Source organism: Ammodytes marinus, assembly GCF_949987685.1.
Source record: "Ammodytes marinus genome assembly, chromosome: 13".
NCBI classification, from domain to species: Eukaryota; Metazoa; Chordata; class Actinopteri; order Uranoscopiformes; family Ammodytidae; genus Ammodytes; species Ammodytes marinus.
In genome coordinates, this window is record NC_137217.1 from 10,607,520 (window position 1) to 10,627,166 (window position 19,647).

The 19,647-nt window shown below is 41.4% G+C and overlaps 2 protein-coding genes across 3 annotated transcripts; one reads left to right on the forward strand and one right to left on the reverse strand.

The window, feature by feature from the left end:
• Nucleotides 1-92: 92 nt before the first annotated feature.
• Nucleotides 93-14,291, reverse strand: rnf144b (ring finger protein 144B). 2 transcript variants are annotated; one of them, XM_080039112.1, is made up of 8 exons: nt 13,992-14,291; nt 11,172-11,447; nt 9,259-9,363; nt 8,358-8,418; nt 6,917-7,130; nt 4,800-4,929; nt 4,112-4,201; nt 93-1,651 (listed from the first exon to the last, which is right to left on the reverse strand). In XM_080039112.1, the coding sequence occupies exons 2-8, from the start codon at nt 11,346-11,348 to the stop codon at nt 1,481-1,483; spliced, it is 948 nt and encodes a 315-aa protein (XP_079895238.1). In that variant the 5' UTR covers nt 11,349-11,447; nt 13,992-14,291; the 3' UTR covers nt 93-1,480. The 2 variants fall into 2 exon arrangements, with proteins under 2 accessions (XP_079895238.1, XP_079895239.1); XM_080039113.1 differs by lacking the exon at nt 4,112-4,201.
• Nucleotides 14,292-16,497: 2,206 nt separating this feature from the next.
• Nucleotides 16,498-19,508, forward strand: LOC307260075 (uncharacterized protein). The gene is made up of 5 exons (XM_080040201.1): nt 16,498-16,611; nt 17,225-17,366; nt 18,018-18,056; nt 18,336-18,485; nt 18,953-19,508. The coding sequence occupies exons 1-5, from the start codon at nt 16,528-16,530 to the stop codon at nt 19,114-19,116; spliced, it is 579 nt and encodes a 192-aa protein (XP_079896327.1). The 5' UTR covers nt 16,498-16,527; the 3' UTR covers nt 19,117-19,508.
• The last annotated feature ends 139 nt before the right edge of the window (nt 19,509-19,647 follow it).

Sequence of the window (19,647 nt, forward strand, 5' to 3'; positions counted from 1 at the left end):
CAGCACCACCTCTGCATTACCCACAGTGAGATGGATAGTTTCCCTCCTGCTATGTTGACTTCCGTGTACTCAGTGTCACTAGGAAACACAGAACCATCTGATGCATGTTTATTTCATTTAGAATGGCGCCTTTATAAAATATCTGATGCAGAAACATCAACAGAAAGGTAGAAATGATAACAGGATATCATACACACATAACCCATAAATACATATTACTCATTAGAAAAGCACACATTATCCTATAGAGCCTTTGGTCTGGAACAAATCCCATTCCCAGGTCGAGACAACAAACATTTGCAGAAGGAAAAGTTCTCTGTGCGCTGTTGAAGCCCTATCACATTTCATGTCGGTGCTGATTGAATGGGGATTGTATGACCCTGCTGTGTGATCCCGACGGTTGTCCGTTTTTAATAATGCTTGAAGATTTTTTTGCATAAGGTAAAGATAGAATGGAAGGTAAAGCAAATACAACCAAGCACCAGGCACTGTATAGTGAGGCACTTGAGCACCTAACACCTATGGTTTGGCATCATGACGTTTGGCACATGAGGGTGGCTTTGCTCTTTTGAAGTGTGCGTGTGTGCGTGTGCGTGTGTGTACATGTACAGCTAAATTGTGTGAGAACCAATTTGAATTTTAGAACTTAAAGGTATTAAAAGTGAGGACATTTCTGCCGGATCTCACTTAAAGCTGGGGTATATGATTTCTGATTGGTCAAAGTTAACATGAGCTGTATACTTTGACCAATCAGAGCGAGGCTCCGATTCTCTGTTCTTATTGGCTGTTGGGACTGTCCATTCACTTTGGCACGACTTTGTTGGTGTAGAGTGTGTCAGGGAGGGACCATAGGGGAGGGACCAAAGAGAACAAGTGGAGCGGTTGAGGTGTTTTAATTTGAATCTCTATCTCAACTGCCATTTTCTCCCCAAATCCTCCACCCCAGCTTTAAGGACTTTAAAGGGCTGTTTGAGGGTTAAGAATAGGTTTTAAGTTGGAGGTTAGAATTAGGTTTAAGTAAGGGTTGGTATAGAGGTTTTGGTTAGGCAATACATTTTGATGGTTAGGGTAAGGGGTTACGGAATGCATTTTGTCAAGTAAAGTACAGCCGTACAAACGTGTGTGTGTGTGTGTGTGTGTTTGTGTGCATGCGAGTGAGAGAGATTAAGGTGTGTAAAAAAAAAGCCCTGTCCAGTTAAAACTCTCACAGCCAAAACCATCCCCCATTCACCCGTTGTGCATCTGAAGACAACCAGGTGAAGTACTTACATTAATTTCATCCTCATATTTACACTTTCAACATATAAAGTACACACTCTTGAGACGCTGCTTCCAGTCTTTCGGGTTTATGAAAAAGTACTCCACAGCTCCACCATTTTATTCTCTTCCACCACTCGCACTCTCTAGAATTTACTCTGGGTTCCGAAAGTTCAGCGGCGTGCTGGAGAGGTTTGGTGCTGAAGATGGCTGTGGCTGGCTGCTATGAGGTGGAGGAGTCTGGCTGGCTGAGGTCCTTCTTCCTCTTCATCTTCTTTTTCATCTTCTTGTTGCAGGGCTTACAGATGCAGCACAGGATGCAGGGAGAGGCCAGCAGGAGCAGCGGAGATGTCACCAGCACAATGATGCTCACCCCCACCAGGATACCCACCACCTGAGGCACAACAGATAAACAGATAACACACCTTAAAAAACCTGGTCTCAAATAGTCAAAAATCTATATAACGTATCAACGTTGGGTGTCTTAATAAGCTTTTACTAAATCATATTGAAAATAAATGTTCATAGATATTATAAAATGTAGTTTAACAAAGAGGCTTTTATACTGTCTACTCTACACCATTTGACAGGACTGTATTGGCGTGGCACTGTATCAAATGGCCTCCATGGCAACTGAGAGAACTGCCATGATTGGTTCAAAATGATTGTGTAGTAAGAACCAAAGCAAAGCTCTCCCCATTGAAACCGAATTTCTATAAAGTTTATCAAACTTAAATGACAATATCTTTAATTTGGATTGATAAATATGGCTAACTATTTTCAGATGCTTACTATCATGCAACTGGTAACCTAGAGAGGAAACAGTGGAAGATGGTATTACATCTGCGGTGCCCACCATCTCTACCATTGTGTCCTTGAGCAAGGCACTTAACCACAAGCTTCTCCAGGGGCACTGTACTATGGTTGACCCTGCGCGAGGACCCCCTCCCTTTGCGAAAAGCAAAATGTCAATGCAGCCATTGACTGCTAAAGTAACTTTACTTAACTTCACAAATTACACAGTAAGACAGATTTGTGGATTTGGGTTTACAGGGACTTAAACCTATTATACAAAATGCACTTTCTCCTGTTCTTTCAACATAAATATGGGTTACTAGTGTGACTAGTTTCTCCACCTCCACCTTTCTGAAAACCTGGGTTCAAAAACCAAAGGCAGATTTATTTCCCCTTATGACATCACAAGGGGAAGCCAAGCCCCCTTATTGCCAACCTAAATTAGCATTACCTCCACCTGTGATAAGCCACACCCTCAAATACCCCTGCATCTAACTGGCAGTTAGATTCAAACCAGCAGTTAGATTAAGGGCCAATCAGAGCAGACTGGGCTTTTTTGGAAGGTGGGTCTGTTAGAGATAGGCTCTAAAACGGAGCGTTTCAGACATAGGCTGAAAAGAGGGGATTTAGCAATGGCACTGTGAGAGTTATAAAGGTTTTTGTCTTCCATCTTTCCGCTCATTTGTTTGAATTTTACCACCCCAGACTGAATGTTTTGTGCAGCTATTTTCCAGTGAAAAGGTTCTGAAACACTGCCTATCCACAGTACACTACTTGACCTGCACAGTAGACACACAAAGTCATATTCATTACTATACCATGGTGTAATACCTGTAAACAGTTGCTGAGAAGACTGGCAGCACTCCACTGCATTGTAAAATGCTGAAGATGATCAAATGTATAGTGTGTAATACTGTAATGCTTTGTAGTACTAGGAGGAGTAGCTTTATGGCACAAACTCCCTGAATACAAATGCAGCACACAGTTACTCTTGAAATGCACTGTCACTGCAGTAGTGATCGGAGGTTCAGCTAAAAGGGAATTACAGAGGCAGAGGAATTTGTGGCAGGCCGATTGTAAAAACTTAAAGGACCTGTTAGGCAAGGGTGTAACCCAGCCTGTCATGAGTTGTTTAACAGGGAACAACTGTGCTCTTGTGCTTGGACTCTGCCAGGAGACGCGCCGACACGCAATCAGGAGGTCTAGCTGCAAAAAACGTTGATACTTTTCATGTGATAATGGCGTCAAAGCAAAGGGAATGGGGGGGGGGGGGGGGGGCGTGGCTCTGGAGGCCAATTGCAGTGGCTTGGGTGAACAGACGACGTCAACAAAGGCTCTGTTGCTGGGATTAGTTCAGCTTACTGTCTGATAAGGGAACATTGGTGGTGGTAAGCAAAAACAAAATCACAACAACGAGCTCAACAACGAGACTTTATGGGTCTAAATAAACCCTTCTGAAAACCTGTTCTGAAATAGTAGAAATCCATATACTGTATGAATCAAAGCTGGGTGTCTCAATACGTTTTTTTTAATAAAAATCAATGTTCATAAATATTATAAAAGAAATAAGCTTTTTTTACTGCCTAGACCATTTGACAGAACTGTATTGGCTGGCCCTATCAAACGGTCTCCATAGCAACAGTCAATGTTTTTATAGAGCGTGGATTTGGGTTTACAGGGGTTCTAAGCGGTAAATCGTAGCAAACAGAACCAAGCTGGTAAATGTCTCCTAGATCAGACGGTGAATGGGAGCTGAGTTACGCACCGTTTACAGCTTTTGTTTCACTTTTCAATAAAGAGTTTTACTGTCCTGAGTGTGGCTCCTGTAATGTCCTCACCAGAGACTATTTCAAACTGAACTGACAGCCAAGCAGTGACGCCAGTCCGAAGTCCAAAATCATTAACATCCAATCACAGTTTGACTTTAAATCAAACCCAGTGCGTGGAATGACCTATTACCCGCGGATGAGTGGCTCTGCAGGCCTTTCCATTCAGACAATGAGCGTGTCCCTACCAGAACCCCTGACATGAATACTGTGTGTCTGCCACGCTGTCTCACCTGCGTCCTGTTCCACATAACAGAGGCCCTGGAGTGCCCCAGCTTGTTCCTGCACGGCCCCTTATCATAATGCCTCAGGAAGATATCACCCTACAATTACAACAGCACACATGTTAAGACGGGAAATCTACTATCCAGCAATCACAACTGACATTCAAACATACACCAAAGATAAGAGGATAAGAGAATAAGAAGTTGTGAAAGTGTCCATAAAAAGTATTGATTGTCTAAGCTGGTTGTTAAAGGTGGAGTCAGAGATTCTAGAGAACGCTTGTTGACAATCTGTGAATATCTCCTCACTATCTTATACCTGTACTGTGCGTACTGTGTGCGCTGAAAACAAATTGAGTGCTAATACCGAGCCTAGGCACTGTCAAATGGTATGTAAACAAAGGGTATATAAACAAAGGCGGCCCACCGTACTAAGCAACATGCCACTTTACAGAGCCTAGGCTATGTATTTACACCGGATTTCTTTAAGCGCACAAACAATGCGTACAGGTAGCGGATTTTGTGAAGATATTCCCTAGTTTTGACAAAAAGTTATTTTGACAATAATCGTTGTCCAGAGTTGCTGACTCCACCTTTAAGCAGTAAAAGTATTTGACAGGTTGTGTTCAAAAGCAGGCATTAAGTCTGTGAGTTAAGGCAGCGGGGGGGGGGGGGGGGGGGGGGGGGGGGGACTCACGTCTAGATTCTGCAGACAGTACCAGCAGAAGGTGTGTTTGCAGCTCTTACACAGCATCTGTGCACAGCCCTGGTTCCTCTCGATGTAGACACCACACCACGGACACTGTTTGATGGGCAGGTCAGAGTTGCTGTGGGAGCACAGGGAGGAGAGACATCAGCTATGCACTTAATGTGTGTAAAGATTCATCGATTCAATAATTTTTTAGTTCCAATTTGAGTCCAATATCTGATACTGATACTATCCAAAATCATATATAAGAAAATTGTTAGTGGTGTATTATGCGTAAGGCTATAAAGGCAAGGCAGAAATTCTAATTTTTAAAGAGCAAGAAATATACAAAAATGCAAAGAGGTTTAAATGTTTTCGAACCCAATTGGAAATATAGTAGACATTTACATTTACAGAAATGTTTTTTTTAATGTGAGCTATATCACTTAGCTTAGGTCTTGAAAATGAATTTTCTTGCATAGTTAAAATAATGACATAAAAAAACAAGGAATTTGGATTATTTTAATTCAAACAGACTTTTGAAAGGAGGATTTCGTATCTGTACGTGGATCGGTGCAGTCAGACCGATACCTATACTGGAGCGGATCAGTTCCATCCCCTAAATGTGGGCACAATAATATGAAGCCACGAAGGCCCTCAGGAGTCTCCAGGCAGAGTGTGACATCCTAATTTAGCAGCAGAATGAGGGGTCAAGTGCTAACTTTGAAACTGGGTTAATTATTTTGGGATTGGGTGGTATGCGGGGTTGTATTCTGTAAATACAATCCAGAGCCATAACCACCAGTTAAAAACCACTCACTTGTAAGTCTTTTGGTTTCAACAACCCTGAGGCTCTTACATTCTACAATTTAAACAAAGACCAACGCACTACTAACAGCAGGATATCTAAAACACTGGCTAGGGCCCAGGTACAAGAAGACTGTCCCTGCGTTCCAATCCCCATACTTCCCTACTATTTAGTATGCCAGAAAAAGATTTAGGATGTCCCAATACATGCAAGTCATTTGTAGTATGCTGAAAATACATATATGCCCCACTATCTCCAGTAGCATTTTGGAGTATTCGTCTTTATTCTTGACAAAATGAAAGAAAATCTTCCTTTTATGATTTTTCTTCTCTCCCGTGGCCCTAAAACTCTTCTGTACTTTAGTATGTAGTGCAGTAAAAAGAAAAAGTATGTGATTTGGATTTGCTGACTGAACATGCAGGCTGAGGAAAATTTATTTCATATTCCCATGTTCAAAATTTAGTCTAGTCTATCAAGTTTATCTTGGTTCCAACTGGTGCCCTCTCCGTTCTCCTACACAGCACACTGCAGACACCACTGGCTCGCTGCAGTGCACTGGCTCCATCTGTACAGTACAGAGAACTAAATGGCATGGTGCCCACCCTCCATCCTCCACCTCTCTCCCCTTGGCACAGAGACAATGGAATTCCAATAGAAGTGAGTGACTCCCCGATGACATCAGTCAGTCTGGCAGAGCCCCAGTAATGTTGCCGTACAAACGGGGACGACACAGAGGACACTGCCGAGAAATACTGAGCCATTAATCCTCAACTTGTGTTTAGGAACTATACTCATCCCTCCATTCAATGTACAGTAACTGCTAGTTCATTGTATATTAAAAAGGAAGGATGGGACTTAATAAAAAACCCACTAATGTAATCATGATTCAGTTACAATGGTTTTACAGCAGTAACAAATGTCTCCCGGTAGACTTCCGCATGTCCTGAACTAACCCAAGCGGTAAGCACAGTATCATTTCATCAGTTCAGACTTGGTGGCTGCAGACAGTTGGCGGCCGACTGACCTGCATTTAGTGCTGTTACTGCTTTGTTTGAGATTGAATATTATCATGGCTATGACTCTATTATGTAAAATAGTCTGAGCTATCTGTTGGTGGATGAATAGTACTCTATATAGCGATGCCATCGATGTATGGGGCACGTGCAGGCTGATAACGGGGCTTGTGAAGGCTGATGACGAAGCAGCCTGTACACATCGTGTGGTTACGTCAGCGCTACTTTAGAGCTGCTTTAAATCCATACCGTGGTGCAAATTCACGCTGTACGTCTTTTATACAGTTATTACCATACACCCTTACCTGTTTTCATGAGAGGGTGATTGTAGCATCATGGGCTGGCGCTCAGGGCAGGTGTGGTTGTACTTCCAGGGCCCTCTGCACCCTGAGCAGAAGACTGTCCTACAGGTCCGGCAGGGGACAGGGGCTGGCTGGCCCTCAGTGCTCGGCCGCACCACGCACACCGCCTGGCATTCAAGCACAGGGCACCACGCTCTACTGGGGTCCAACTTCACTCCTGAAGAGAAGCAGAGGAGACATCAAGTAGCTGAGATGTTACATACAAAATAAACATTTATGGTGGGACCATAAAAAGTACAATATTGTATTTTCATTCACGTTATTTTAATTGCAGCCATTTTAATTGCAGCCATTTTACACCATTGTCTCATTTTTATTATCTTATTGGCTTTTTAGTATTCTGGGTGTTATTTAGGTAAGTTTTTTAATTACATTTTTACTACTAAATGTTTGAATGGTTTTGGCTCTTTTATCAGCTTGTTGTGGGCCTTTACCTTGTTTATTTGCGTTGCGTTTTTTTCACTTTGCATTGTTTTGTTTGACTCAATGTCTTTGAGGTTTTCCCCTCCCAGAAAAAGATCATGTAAATTTACTCATGTTACTGTGTGGTTTGGAACAAACAAAATATGTGGGAAAACATCTGATTAATGCACTGTTTTCTTTGTAATTGGTTATCCCTGAAGGCAAACAACCTCCTAAGTAGTTCATAAGGACAGAAGGATACAACTTCTAATGTGAAATGCTTTGGTTTCACAACCCAAACAACAAACTGCAGCTTTCGTGGTCTGACTCAGATCCCCTGCACCACTTCATACTTTTATGTTGAGTCATAGCAGAAGGCCAACATCGTAGCAAAATAATATCTGTACTTTGAACCTCGTCCTACTTTCAGTATTATGACTCTTGTGATTTATGGCCAGAGTAAACAATAACCAATATTGGCTTCACACGGCGTATTCTTACTGTGCAACTGGAAAAGATTACTACAGCTAGAAGGCAAACTAAACTTGGAGGGCAATTTGTAAACGTCAACCGAAACCCATTCCAACAATGTTCTCCCATTTTGCACCAGGACCTCTGGTGCAAGGCAGAGGTGCAGTTTGCCCTCACATTGTGATAGTGATTTCAACGTATGGTGCAATCAGTTACAAGTAGTGTTTACAGTGTACACCAAATACTCTTGCAGCATTTTGGTATTATACTCTGCCTTTTGAAATTGCTGCTAATGTTTGGTTCAGTGGCAGAAATGGTTGCCAACGTTTGAATAACCTTTCTGGGTGGTACTGGACCGGAGCACAAAGAGCAGCAGGCCACAGCATATCCCAGGCATGTGAAGGCCAGCACTCTCTGCTTAATGCCACCAGCTGAAGTGTGACCTGAAATAGCCCAATGCCCTGTCACCAGCCATCAGTGTTTCTAAAGCAAGAACACCAAGTACACCTACCCCTCTCAAACTTCAGACGGCCATACAGCTCCACCTGATCTTCTGGGGCCAAGCCAGCGATCTGCAATCACACAGACCAGAGGGTCATGTCCAATTGAAAAAGAGCTTTGATGTGGAATTAAATGTGCATGCAAGAAGTCTAACAAAAACAATTATGTTTTTCCTAATAGTAAAATATATGGTGGTCAAGATTAAAATGACGTCTAAGAATAAAAGGTTAAAATATTTAAAATATAATTTTTATGTTGTAGTAAATGGTGCAAGTACTGCGTATGTCATTGTCCCACAGCAAGAAATATTGCGCAAAGGTCAGAAAAGACTGAAGCCACCCTTACATTCTCAAGCCCAGCAAGCTCCAGAATATTTTTTATTTCTAATCTTAAATCAAACTAATAAGGGTTGGAAGTTCTACAATCCAATCAATTGTCATTCCGATGGAATGTCCATGAATGTATTCAATCAAGAAAAACATTACAAATGAGGAACTGAGGAGCAGAGTTTCCATTTGTTTGAGAATCAGCGTCCTCTCTGACTTCTTCCATGATGTGGGACAGCTTTCACTTTCAGTTCTTGAGAAATGTCATCAAGGCTGGATAAACAGCATTTTCACAACACTCATAGTCGGTCATCCAGTCCAACCTATTTTTTCTTTTTCTTTTTTTTTTTTTATACGTGTGAAAAATCAACTAAAGATTTCTTCAGAAGTTGGCTTGGAACACTCCGGACTGGAATAAAAATGGTTTAGGTAGCAATTTGGGAACTCAAAGAATACTAAAAAAACATGTTTACTTAAAACAGTCAGGTCAGTAGTTCAATGTGTGTTTACGCATCAAGACTATTTCAATATTTAGTATTTCAAGTTTCATGACCTACATATCATTGGTTTTTAAAGAGGTCATACCTCAGAGTCCAGTAGTACTCCAGTCTTTTGGCAGACCATATCTGGGCAGGTGATGGGTGCACCCCCACCCTCCTTGATGGCCAGCTCTACATACTGCCCAAGACACTGCAGAAGGAGTGGGGGGAAAAACAGAACGGCACCGTCAGTATGGATAGAAAAATGGAGGAAAAAAAGTAGAATTGTACCATGATGCATCACATGTCATGCCCCTTGTAGTGAGAACAATATATTCCACATTATAGCATAATACATCTTATCTTTACTGTCAACCCTGTGTTAAAGATAAAATATGGAACACGTCCAAATAATTGCATTGAAAGGCAAAGAAAGATGAGGAAAACAGCTGTTGTGCAAACAGGGCAATCTACAGTGGATGCCTCACACAAAGAGGAGTTCCCTTATCAGCATTCACACGTCAAGAGTCATATGTTGCCACAGCTATGAAACATGGTGCGTTAGGAGGAACTATGTAAACATTGCGCAAGGGCAGACAGTATTGAGGAACAGAAATTTCAAAAAACATCTGAATGTCACTTTTCCGTGGAAGACGAAAAAACTAATTGATCACACAGTAGAAGCAAGCATGTGCTTATCATGTACCTTCTCATAAAACAGGATGTTCTGTTCATCCAGACATCTGTGCTCATAAACAAGACGCGAGGAGGAGATATTTCAGGTTTATAAAATGAAGCACTACTGATAAGCAAGGCTTTACAGTATCGATTTCTCTTACCCCACGTGACACTGTCTGTGTGTGTTTTTGTGCTTTATCGGCGTGACCTTGTCTGTTCAACACTGACAATTTGGCTTGCTTGGATAGATAGCTTAACACCTGCTGACACTATAACAACCTCTATGCGTGTCGGGGCATAACACCGATGTCTCCGTTTGGATATGCCAGGAGGCGGGTACGTATCAGGAAAGACTAGTGCAGTGGCAGACATTACAAATAAGAAAGCTCTGTATTCTTATGGCAGCACTCAAATAAAGGGACTAAGGTTCCGAGGGAATTCTGAAATTTCAACAGCCAAAGGATAAGACAAAGAAATGACGTAAACGTTAAGAAAACGACAGTACTGTGTCGTAACTGCTCTCTTTTACTTCTACTGTAATATGTAAGATTTGCCCATAAAAGGATCCATTTTAAGACCAAAAAAAGCAGAAAGTGTTGCTGCTGAGGAGTGTCCAATTCCAAGTCGTTAAAACTTTGGAGATTTGCCCAACTTGCCCCAAAGGAAAGTTTGCTGTTTGATCACTTTTTGTGAACACTCCGCCGCCTACAGAAAAGTGACTAAAAAGCTTGAGCAATATGAGCAGAAGATAACCATATTTGCATTTCCTAGTCAATCTATATTTAGTGCTGGAGATGCCCTACAACGGAACAAAGGTTAGGGTTTCCATAGCGGCTAATGTGTCCAGTAGTGTTGTCCAGACTGGAAAACGACCGATTCAATCTGCCGATTATAGCCGATTATTATATCTGCCAAAAGTTGGTTGATAGACAGACACAGATGTTAAAACTTTTATTTTCTATAATTTTTTATATATCATTTATAATAATAAATTCCTCATTGGTAATTATAAGCTTTATTCAAGTGGACCTGCCTCGCAGTAAGAACATTTTTTAATATCTGAGTTTCAAAATGCCCAACATAACATTAAACAACATTTGTAAAGCTTCATTTTTTGTAGGCGATGCAATTCTTAAAAAAGTTAAATGTTCTGTCTTCAATTCAGATCTTTGTCACAAGTATTCCTTTATACAGTATCTATATTTGAAAATTTAAAATTTAATCGGCCAATATATATTGGTTTTCGGAATTTTCTTGCTCCCTAATATTGGAATTGGCATAGGCCCCCAAAAAATCCATATCAGTCGGCCCCTAGTCCAAACTGATGTTATGTTTTCTCACCGCTGTGCAGAAGACACAGTTGCAGCTCTGCAGTTGCCTGGTGGCTGCAGACGGCTGCTCGCTGAGGCACAGCTTGCAGAAGACCTGGGGCCCTGGCTGGGGGTTAGAGCCGGCCGTGGGCGTCCCTGGAGCTGAATCCCCGGCTTCCAGGCTCAGGTTGGGACTGGTGCTGGCCATGGCAGGGGGGTGCAGCAGACTGGGAGAGGAGGGAGGGAGGAATCAGGTGGCTCCTAACCCTTCTGCTGTGGACAGACATGAGCTGCGACCTCCATGTTCCTGAAAGCACAAAACAATATTGAGCTGTGTGTGTGTGTGTGTGTGTGTGTGTGTGTGTGTGTGTGTGTGTGTGTGTGTGTGTGTGTGTGTGTGTGTGTGTGTGTGTGTGTGTGTGTGTGTGTGTAAACATGTCATCAGGTAACTGGTTTACCCCACTGTGACGACTACTTCACCTCTCCCTGAGCCAATACACTGCAATTGTCCTGCTACCTGAGAGGGATTATTAGTCACCATTTGAAGCTGGGTGTTGCATGAAATAAAACATAATTATGAGTAATTTACTGCGTTATTATCGAGGTCTCATAAATGTCTGTTGCCTTTCCATAAAATAATACTCAAGTTCGAGGTCTATGTTTGCTGAGACTATAATTATTGAGCAGCTCCTCATTCACTTTGACAGGAAGAATGGATTTTTTAGAAACATGGAAGGATTATGAAGCTACAGTGGGCACTTGGAACATATTTTTTAAATATCTATTTAAAAATCCAGTGTTAATACACAGCCTAACTTATGTTGGGTGTGATGCCAAATAGGCAGATTGTGTCAAGTTCCTTCAGTCATGATAGTAGCTCTTTGAGGCATTGCTTACATGTGGGCACAGTCGTACACTGGGCTAAATGCTAAGCAGTGTTTTGCGCTAGACGATAAGTCACATGATCCTCAAAGTCATCAGGATTCATCCTCTTTGGACCATGAATGTCCATACAACATCCTCAAGCCAATTCATGCTATAGCTGTGGAGATATTTCAGTTAGGGCTGAGTATTGTTGATACCGATACCGATACCGATAACATTTCACATTTTTTTTTACAATTGGTATTGAGGCATTTCATTTAAGTCGGTGCCAAATAAGTATTGCAATGATACCAGTCCTAATTTCAGTCAGGACCAAATAAAATATACTTAAAGAGGGTATTTAAACAAAGGTTATTAAAGCTATAGTGCATAACTTTTTCATATGAATGTTGATTACATTCAAGCCTGTTCCAAATTAGTTGAAACAAACTTGAGTAAGCTTATCAGCTTCAGAAAACTTTTTCCTGTAATCCTGATTCCTGTAGATAACAGTGGTGGGAGAGAGAACAGGGTCACACAGGGAACGGTGGCGTAAAAAACACACTCCATATTGACACAATATTATCCCAACCCACACACAACACTATCTCCATTTCAGCGGGCTGTTAAAGTTGTCAGGAAACTTTGGAGCGGCCCAGTCAATACAGCCACCAGCACCAACAGAGCAGTCATATGATTCGGTGTGTACTCTTATATTATGTGCTATTAATCAATGGTGGCAAATACATGCAGTTCACGGAAGGTGCACGTTGTTATTTCTGCACAGTCATGGCCTACACTCTCCTGCACTGCTTTAAAAACAGGAGACCTGAGCCGGCCGCAGTCATCATTGTCCCACAATGCTCTCAGCCTGCCCAAGATTAAGCAGGCACAGGGGGAAATAACAGGTCTCTTGTTAGCTAGCTCTGCCGCATGGAGACTACTGTTTGCATTTAATAACAGTGTAAAGCATTCCTGAAAAACTAACGAAAAGTTAAGAGGAATCGAAATACAGTCAACGAGTAAAAGCGATTCTGAATTTTGTGTCCATATCAGTAACTTCTCACGATCCAATACTATGTGTGCACTGGAAAAAATCCATTGTTAATACAGTACACAGCCTAGGCTCTGTAAACGGGTATGTTTATAGCTACCGTGGCCCCCCTTTGTTTATATATCCGTTTACAGGGCCAAGGCTTCGTATTAACACTGGATTTTCGCTGACTTCACCTAAATATATTAAACAACGATTTAAAAAAATCAAAGCATCATTGTGGACCAGAGAGGCAGAAAAACGGAAACCCAGATTTGCCCGGGGGGTTGGGGGGGAAGCCTCCGCCGCCACAGCTCATACACAGACTGCCACTGTGTCAGGATTGGAAAGGAGGCAGCTGGGTGCCACTGTGTGAGCTCGGGGAGTGTGTAGCAGAATTTATATGGCATCATGTATGCAGCTGAAATCACTCCCTGTCTGTCTCTCTGGCCCAGTAACCCATGCATGTCTTTCGGAGGAAAGAGGGAGAGAGCCTAAAACCAAAGCACAGAAGGTTGAAACACAGCAAATATGATTGTAATGATGGGATGGCTTCATCCAGTGCACATCACTTTTTAACAAGAATCAGTGTAGTGGATAGTAGATTATACATTTAAATAAGTATTCCTCAAAGGACTCTTAATTTGCTGCCTAGCATGCAAACTGTTCCTCATGGCAATTTTCATGAATGAATAATAGAGTAATATCTCATGTTACTAGTGCACTCAAATCTCATGTTACTAGTGCACTTAAACAGAACCACTCATGACATCTGACATATCTGCAACACTCTCAAGGTTGCATTCTCGGACAGGTAAAAAAATTATGACGCATTCACGGTGCAATAGTTCATGAAGTGTGTACACGTATGGGCTGATGGTCTGTCCATATAATGCAGATACAAACACACACACACACGAGCAGAGGATGGGGGGTGGGGGGGGAGAGACCTACCTTGCCTGTGGACCACTGGGTAAGAGCTGCCCGAGTCCAGATCCACATCCGCAGTGTGTTCTGACTGTGGCACAGACACATGTGTTGACACAGTCTGCTGTTGTAATGACTACGCCTAATAATTCCAACGCCTTTCTCTCACACATACACACACACTCACACACGCGCACACACACACTCGCCCCGGCCCGGACTTATAGAAAAACTAAACGCATGTTTAAATGTCCAGGTCGCTCCTGTCTGGCCCGTCAGTGCGCGTCTACTCTCTCAGCTCCTGCGGTTTGTTTCCATGCAGGAAGCTGTGCTTGATCTACGCTCTGCACTGCTCCTGCCGGTTACTTCCATGGTTACTTCACGTACGCATGAGGCTTTCAGGTCCGCTCTGAAAAAATCGTCGCCACGATGAGCTTCGCAGTAAGCCTACATAGCCAATAATAACTGACAATATTATGTGTATTATCAGATAGGTCAAATATATGACCACATTATAAATTAAAAAAAAACATTATTATTATTCAAATACTAACTGGTAAATGATTGATGGTCATAAAAATTAAAAATTAAAATAAAAGTTTTTTTTTTTAACCAACTGATTGGATGTTAAAGGTTGAGTCAGCCATTCTCGATTTGTATTGTTGTATTGGTGCCCTCTATGTTCAGTTTTGGTATAGCCTATATTCATAACTCGTTTCTGTGATCGCAAATTCTAGCATTTTTGGTAGCAGGATCCTGTTGTGTAATTAACTTTTTATTAGCTATTAATGCAATCACATCTGGTCGGTGGGTTTCAAGGTTGGTTTTGAACAGATATAGCCTTTAGCTTTGAAATGTGTTCATGTATTTAGCTGCAACCTTTATGTGATATTCCAGTATTTTAGTTTTAAACACAATAAAGTTGACTACATTCAGACCAAGAATAAGTTATCAGTAAATACTTCAGTATATTTTCCAAACAATGCAGGCCTAAACCAACCGTGATGACTAAACTAGGCCTATTTCAGTGTTTACGCTACTTGACCAAATAGCCTAGCATTCCTTCAATATTGCATAATCTGACATTTCCCACTCATTATAAACTGCTTGAATACTATGGTTGAAACACTAACAAACACACACACGCACACACACACACACACACACACACACACACGCACGCACACACACACACACACACACACACACACACACACACACACACACACACACACACACACACACACACACACACACACACACACACACACACACACACACACACACACACACACACACACACACACACACACACACACACACACACACACACACACACACACACACACAAATATATAAGAAATCATACTTACATTTGACAAAAATCAAAAGTTAAGTTGTATACATTGTTTTCCAACCCTAAAACTGTTATCTTTTGAAGTAGCCTAATTATGTTGTTATGGTGACTTCCTGCTTGCATAGTTGACTACTTTTGATTGCACAGTTTCAAATCAGAGCCATCAGCAAAATTGTTGTTTTTAGTTACTGTAGGCCTACTGGTATACATTGTGGGAGCACACTTCTGTATAGGCCTACAAGCTACAGGACCGAATCACTTTTCCTATTTTATTGTCAATACATGTTGTCACCCACATAGGCTACAGTACATCATTAGGCCATCCCCTCGTCTCTCCGCCAGTTCAGGAATATGATTGGCTTTTGGAAACACGTGTGTGGATGCCCCATTGGGTGATATGCACAGAGTTTACAGTAGAGAGCCTGTCATTCTGTTGCATCATGTCCTCTTCTTTGTTTTCATGTGTCAGTGCAAAAAGCTCTGTGCCATTTTATTTCCAGAAGTAAACGAAACGTGACATTAATCTAGTTACGCTTGTATCAATTTGCTTTCATAAATGTCACCATAATGCGCGGTAGTCTTTAACACTGCTGAAAAATACGAGGTGCCATGAAGGCATCAGCGCAGAGCTAGGGGAGAAACCGGGAGAAACCAATTTAAGAATAAATGCAATGCCTGTTGATTTATATGATTTGATTTTGACAACGTGTTAAGTTTCCCTGTAGTACGAGTAGGCTGTCTTTGTGTTTATAATGTGTGTTTATAATAGGCTAATAATAGCCTAATAGTAGGCTAATTTAAAAAATACACATTAAATAGCCTATTGGCGCAAACATAAGGAAATCCCTGTTTGAAAGACATTAAATGATTAAATACCATGTTAAATACTGAGAAGTAGATACAATATTATTGCTGACTGACAAATATCGAGTCTACTGACTGCAGTCACATAAAGAGTGCCGTGACTCGTGTGGACTTCAGAGCCCTATAGCTTTTCATACATTTCGGTGTAGGCTATGTGTGTCGTCGTGAAATAGTAAACTACATTACAGTGTTCATTCTTTTCACGGTGTTATCTTATATAGAGCTCTCTTTAGACCTGACCACAGGGAAACTCCGAGTGAAGTGCACATGCGCGTCGTCCAGGGACTTTTCCGAAAAACGTCCTTATAGCAGTCAGAAAACAGTTTCACTGCCACACTAGTGATGGACAACGCAAACCCTCTGCCTCCGAGTTCTTTAAATATGACCAGCTTAACAATAACTCAAGAAAGGACGCCGTTTAATAAGGTAGGTAGGCATATATTTTCCCCTTATTATCTTTTGGCATATTATTGTATCGACTTCTTGTGACTGTTGCCGCCTGTGTAGTCGGCATTGTTGGTGTTCAGGTCTGCTGCTGTAGGCCTACTGTTGAGTAAAATCGTTATTGGAATGGTACACACATTGGCATATTCCTCAGTCAACCGGATCAAATAATTGATTAAAATTTGTGCAAAATCACCTAAATCGCGCGCCCATGACGTCATAGAGACGCACTTTCTCAGCTGCCACCCCCTCAATCCTTCCAGCCTGCTAACGAATGTTACTAAATACATGCATGTGTGGCATATGGTTAATTTTCTTTTAATAAATGAAAATGAATGCATAACAATTAAAAACCCGATTAAACTTTTGGTTCCACCATTTCGGTAAATTGCCAGGTGCCCGGGGAAAGAGAAAGTGCATAGGCGTATGACCTAGAAAAGGAGAGTTGTTTTGATCAGGTGGTCTTCCGGTGTGAGCAGTTTGTATCAAAAAGAAAGAAGGGGGAAAAAAGAAGAAAAAATCCACTCACGTCAGAGGGGACGAGGTGTTCTTTTTCGAGTGGCTGACAGGTTGGTCGCGTGCTTGTCTCCTGTAGGTGATGGATTGTAAAGCCTCCAGCGTGCTGAGAATCATCCAGGTGGTGCAGAGGGCGGCGCTGAAGAGCTGCAGGAGAGCCTGTCAGATGTTCTGCTGCCCCATGGACACCGGTCTGTGCGAACTGGTCAGATGCTGCCCAGGTACGATTCATTCCTGTAAATGTTTCATCTTGTAATAATAGGTATCTTTAGATGATCTAGCATTGGCGTCACTTTGTCTTGACAATTGGTGGGGAAACTTTTAAAATAAAAAAAACAACTAGTAGGCCTACTGTTTTTTGTAACAGCTGTAGACACAGGATTTGTAATATCAGACTACAGCCTCATCATAAACTTCAAGAAAATGTTAACATATATCGGCAAAGTCTACTTGCCAACCTTGAGATCTAGAAAACAGGGTAGATTCCAAAACAAATGCAAGGGTCTAGGGGTTTCCATCCAGAAACATTTGACCTTCAGAGACAGTTTCCTCCATTGTGGGTACTGAAAATAATGAAAATAACAGAAATGATTTACTTTACAGCATGTGTATGTCTATAACTATTCTTCTATTATTATTAGTATTACTAAATATCTATTACATCTATTTATTTGTGCGCTATATTTTTCAGAACATGTTTGACAAATTATACTTTTAAAAAGTGGTGGGGCCATGTCCCCAGCATAAATGACCGTTATGTGATAGAGTCATGTTTCCTCAAAAACATGATGCATTCCTACTTCACCTGCACGCATACTGTTATATTGTCTTCACGAATAAACCAAAGTAACTCTATTTCACTGTCTTTAAAGCTCACCAACATCTACCTATGGAGTCCACTAATGCACAAGGTAAGTTCTACTCCTTTTAGATTTGTTTTAACAATAACATTGAGACTTGAAAGAAAATCTGTCAACCAAGCGCACGATTGCTATTATATTTTGATTTAATCACATATATGCCACGGATCAGCAATGACTTTTGCCTCACACAGCAACCTTTTTCCATGAATTTGGTCACTACTAGGAACTTTGTGGTTGTGATGCATTTCTGCTATTGCATCACTCTGGAACAGCTACTTCCCATTCTCATAATTCTCTTCTCCTTTTCTTATTGCTTTGTCAAAACAGTGACATTCCGCAGTCTGCCGTCTACCATTTTGATTGTGAACATCAGCAACTCGACCCTGATCGACTGCGTCATCGGGAGCAACGACTACCAAGCGGAGGCGGTGGCAGAAAGTCAGCCTCTAATGCAGAAGTCTGGGCTCCAAATGCATGGTGGGTAACGGCCAAACCTACTCTATAGCATATTTCAAAGGATTTGAAGCGCTTTGAGCTTGCAATGTGTAGTATGATTTATGGTATAATTTCATATACTTTGTTGTAGTTGCACAAGGCTTATCACAGCGCCAATGGGGTACAAAGTACTCGATCCCAGTACTTCAGTCAAAATATAGATACTCATATTCATATATTACTCAACTACAAGTGAAAGGTGATCAAATGTGAAGTGACACATATTTTGCTTAAATAATAATGTTATAAAATGACATTTTAATCATTGACAAACTTCCTATAAAAGTAGTGGAGTCTAAAGTACAGTTTTTGCCTTTGAAATGTAGTGGAGTGAAAGTAATTTTTAATTTTAATTTTAAAAGCAGATACTCAATTTAAGTACAAAATACTCAAAACATTCAGTACTCAAGATGAAAAGTGAAATAATCTGAATTGTTCCTGTGTTACAGACCGGGCGAGGTGCAGCTGCAGCCATGGCCAGCAGGGGACAGCACATACCGCTGCTTCTCCTCCCACCATCAACATCCAAAGCTCCCATCTCAACTGTGTCGTCATCGGAGACAACAACAACATGCAAGTTGAGCAGACCAGCTGGGCCGAGACGGAAGAGTAGTGAGGCTTTGTCCACGCAGAGCTGACACTCACACTACTGTACAACTTCAGCTCTGACCAATCGAAAGATTTTCAATTTATCTTTATAGAGCACTAAATTAAGTGACTTGAAACTGGTTTTGGCCCTGACATTTGCGAGTGCTGATAAAACCGTGATAAAGCATAACCGTGGAGCATCACAGTTCTCTGTTTTAAGAGTTCCAGTATGCACAAACAAACACACACGTCAGCTGCCCACACCTTTAAATTATTGTCTCCAGTTGAGAAGTTTCCTGTTTTGCAATGCCGGGGCTTCTGATACTTATGGTCCTATATGGATGTGTCGTTCTAATTTCTGTTATTTTGTTAATGTCCAGTGGTCGGATCAGATTACTGATGTACTTTTTTAGGAGACAAAAGTTGCAGTATTTATGAGCCCTACATTGTATATTGTATGATTGCATTGATGAACAGTCTGTAGTCGTTGACTAAATCCTTATCATGTTATGATAATTGTGTTGCCTTATGCTCAAATGTATGGCCTGTGGTCAAT

Coding starts and splice junctions, on each gene's coding strand:
- LOC307260075 (XM_080040201.1), top strand. CDS start 16,528: ATGGACAACGCAAACCCTCTGCCTCCGAGTTCTTTAAATATGACCAGC. Junction 16,612..17,224: donor AAAGGACGCCGTTTAATAAG/GTAGGTAGGCAT, acceptor TGTCTCCTGTAG/GTGATGGATTGTAAAGCCTC. Junction 18,057..18,335: donor GGAGTCCACTAATGCACAAG/GTAAGTTCTACT, acceptor TTGTCAAAACAG/TGACATTCCGCAGTCTGCCG.
- rnf144b (XM_080039112.1), bottom strand. CDS start 11,348: ATGGCCAGCACCAGTCCCAACCTGAGCCTGGAAGCCGGGGATTCAGCT. Junction 7,131..8,357: donor CCGTCTGAAGTTTGAGAGGG/GTAGGTGTACTT, acceptor GCTTCTCTTCAG/GAGTGAAGTTGGACCCCAGT. Junction 1,652..4,111: donor TTATGTGGAACAGGACGCAG/GTGAGACAGCGT, acceptor GTTGTGCCTCAG/GTGGTGGGTATCCTGGTGGG.